The following is a 3,455-nucleotide window of genomic DNA, read 5'->3' as shown; positions in this document are numbered from 1 at the left end:
CGGGACCGGCTCGGGAGGTACCGTGGTGGCGGTGGCGGCGGCGGGAGGAGCCGTGGCGGCGGAGGCGGCTGGAAGATGCCATGACTGCGGCGGCGGGCAGTGGGGGCGCCTCCTCCGCGTCAGGCATCGCCGGAGGCGCCGCCGCATTGGGCACGTGCATCATCGCGACCGTACCATCGATCGCCCGTGTCGCCGCCAGCGAGGGGCCGCCGGCGCTGTAGCGGAAAGTGTTACTGGGGCTGGCGGGCAGCGGCACTCCCGCCGCGGGCCGCGGACGCTGCTTGGACGGGGTGGCGGGCCCATCCACATTCATCATCATTGCAACGCTTCCATCGATCGCCTTGGACGAGGCAAGCGCGTCGCCGCCGTGCCCGTGGCGGAACTCGTCAGAGGCGCGGAACCCCACCGACGGCCGCGCGGCCGAGCACACGACACTCCCAGTCCGGGCTGCGTGGGTGGAGGCGGCGGGCGAGAGCGTCAAGCCGACCGTCAAGCCGAAGCCGACGAGAAGCAGAAGCCCCATTTTTCGAAGCTGTCTCTTGGTTGGAATGAGGCGAGGAAAAAAAGTCCGCGTGAGCGCGCCACCAAGAGCATACCCGAGTAGGTAGGTGCGGATCGGCAAAGCGCAACGCGTCGACTTTTACCTTCGCAACCTTGGGTGGTGATCTAATACACCACGCAGGGGCACACGACGCAACCCCCATACCTCTAGACAGGCTTGTGAGAGTTTATAGAGCGCGATGGGGATGGAGGGTGGGAGAACCTCCGCGCCGCACTGGCGCCTGCGCGCCGGGCGGGGCGCGCGCCTGCGCCCCCGCCCTGACGCGGCCCCGCCGAAGAACGGCGAGAACAATGGACGGGGACGTCCAATATGCGGATTACCATTGGACCACCGCCGTAGTAAATCCGATTGCGATTGGACGCCCGTTGAGGATGAGGGAGATCACACTCCCTCGACTGATCTGAACTCTGCTTCCCCATTCCCACAGTCACCGGTGCTCAACACTTGGGTGTCAAGCTGCAGAGTGCAGTAACTGCGGGATGTGGCAACAAAGTTGGGACAACCAAGCATGTTAGAAGCCTGAGCGGGGCTAAGCACACACACGGGCAGACTGCGAGAGTATCAGCATGCCTGACTGTGATGGCCATGCTTGGCACACGACGCAACCCCAAACTGCGGCTTGACACCCCAAGTGAAAGCGGCCGGACATAGGTGAACCCACCGAAGGCCGCAGGGCACAGCGCAGGGAAGCAGAAACTGTCGCATCCGCGACGGTCGTAGAGGGCATTGAGCACTGTGCTCATCCGGCCCCCAGAGGCACGTGCCGTATGTTGCTCACGGCATCTCCTCTCCGGTACAGCCAGCCTCCTAGCCCTTAATGCGAGGCGCAATGCAGCCAAGCACATCACAACTTGCTGTGCTATAGCTCCGTTGCTGGGTTCCTTTCGTAAGGGATTGACCAGCACCGTGTTCGCAAGTTACTTTCGTAGAGCTCGCTATGCACGGCCGGGGCACTGCGAGCTGTACCAACAAACGGCAGTCGCCAGCCAGACTGTCGCCAGAGAGAGCCGCACAGAGGCCGCGCTGGCCTTTGTGCGACCGGCAAAGGGCACCGACTGCGGGCCAAGAGGCACCGCCTCGGCCCCACGAAGGTCAGCCCAAGCTCAGAACCTCCGCGCCGCACTGGCGCCTGCGCGCCGGGCGGGGCGCGCGCCTGCGCCCCCGCCCTGACGCGGCCCCGCCGAAGAACGGCGAGAACAATGGACGGGGACGTCCAATATGCGGATTACCATTGGACCACCGCCGTAGTAAATCCGATTGCGATTGGACGCCCGTTGAGGATGAGGGAGATCACACTCCCTCGACTGATCTGAACTCTGCTTCCCCATTCCCACAGTCACCGGTGCTCAACACTTGGGTGTCAAGCTGCACGGACACAGTGTAGAGAGATTTTTAGAAGCCAACAAGAAATGTGTGTTTCTTCACAGTGTATGTAGCTCTTACGTACATTCCCGGAGGAGGACTGCGAGAGAGAGATGCTGACGGGGTTTGCGATGAGAAGCGATCCGAACGTAGCATTCGGGTGATTAGATCACTACCGCCGAAACGCAAGAGCACTGCGACTCATCGGGCTTTTTTCCTGCTGCTGCCAAAAGAAAGAATTCTATTTCACCGAAGTTAGTGACAGCAATGGCTAACACATCACGGCATCCACGCCGCCTCCGCCGCCTCCTGCTCCTGCTGCCGGCCGCCGCCCTCTCCGACACCGACGCTTCGTGCATCGACTCTGGGGACCTCGCAGATCACTGCCCGCTGTGGGCACAGCGGGGCGAGTGCGCCACCAACCCGGTCTACATGCATGAGCACTGCCGCCGGTCCTGCGGCTGCCCCGCGCAAGGCCCTCCGCCGCCGTCCGGCGAGTGCGCCGACCGCGACAAGTCGGGCGCGTGCGCGACGTGGGCTGCTGCAGGCGAGTGCGATGCCAACCCGGCCTACATGAAGGTCAAGTGCGCGAGCACGTGCGGCACGTGCGACATGCTCGACTGGAGGAAGCGTTGCCCCGTTGACCCGGAAGCGAAGCCGGCGGTCCCTCCCGGAGCGATGCAGGAGACCTTTGAGCGCGCCCTCTCCAACTTTCCTCAGTACTCGCCGCAGCTCCTCTCGAGCGACCCGTATGTCGTCACGTTTGAGGAGCGCGCCCGCACCCGAAAGAGTCGTCTGCAAGCGGCGCCGGCCCCGCGAGTCGCACGTCGCCGGCCCTCGCAAGAGTCGCCGCCCCGTGAGAGAGCCGCCGCCCCGGCCAGCGCACCCATAGGCGCAGTCCCGGCTGCAGACCTCTCCAGGGCCGTCCAGACCCGCATCTCGAGCATCTCGAGCACTCACGCCTGGCGCTGCCTCCGCAGGACTTCATCTCCGACGACGAGGTCGAGGCGCTGCTCCGCCACTCGGAGGGACGCTTTGTCCGCTCCACCGCCTCGGGTGCCACACAGCCGCCATGCCACGCCGCACACAGCCGCCACGCCACCGCACACAGCCCCCACACTGGAACCGGAGCCGGAGCCGGAACTGGACGCACGCACACGCACACGCACGCACCGCACCACCACCCTCGCGCGGGCAGGCGGACGCAACGCCGACGCCGACGAGTTCATCCCTCTCACCTCCGAGATCCGAACCTCGTGGACGACATGGCGCGAGATTAGCCGAGATCGACCGAGCTTGCGCGAGATCGCCGCGACTCGTGGACGACGCGCTGCGGCGCGGGGTGGCTTGCCTGGCCGACCCCGCGCACAAGCCCGCACGGCGCCCTGGCCGCGCCCAGGTGCGACACTGCGGCCTGCCTGGCCGACCCGCACGTGGTCGCCCTCTCGCGCCGCATGGCGGAGCTGACCCGGATGTGAGCTTCACACACCTCGGCTGCACCTCGGCTGCACCTCGGCTGCGTCTCGGCTGC

At 65.5% G+C, this 3,455-nt stretch overlaps 2 protein-coding genes across 2 annotated transcripts in view; one reads left to right on the top strand and one right to left on the bottom strand.

The window, feature by feature from the left end:
- The window catches only part of EMIHUDRAFT_467655 (hypothetical protein), a gene marked incomplete at its 5' end in the record, with an annotated part of 17,366 nt that extends 16,843 nt beyond the window's left edge, over nucleotides 1-523 (bottom strand). Inside the window, one exon of the mRNA XM_005786454.1 lies at nucleotides 155-523. Within this exon, the coding sequence (XP_005786511.1) occupies nucleotides 155-523 (369 nt within the window). The remainder of the gene's footprint in view (nucleotides 1-154) is intronic.
- Nucleotides 524-2,191: 1,668 nt separating this feature from the next.
- Nucleotides 2,192-3,455, top strand: part of EMIHUDRAFT_228956 (hypothetical protein) — a gene marked incomplete at both ends in the record, with an annotated part of 2,085 nt that continues 821 nt past the window's right edge. The window contains 2 exons of the mRNA XM_005786453.1: nucleotides 2,192-2,743; nucleotides 2,905-2,980. Coding sequence (XP_005786510.1) covers nucleotides 2,192-2,743; nucleotides 2,905-2,980 — 628 coding nt within the window. The remainder of the gene's footprint in view (nucleotides 2,744-2,904; nucleotides 2,981-3,455) is intronic.

This window comes from Emiliania huxleyi (assembly GCF_000372725.1).
Source record: "Emiliania huxleyi CCMP1516 chromosome Unknown EMIHUscaffold_151, whole genome shotgun sequence".
In the NCBI taxonomy this organism is placed as follows: Eukaryota; Haptophyta; order Isochrysidales; family Noelaerhabdaceae; genus Emiliania; species Emiliania huxleyi.
This window is presented reverse-complemented; position numbering and strand designations above follow the sequence as displayed.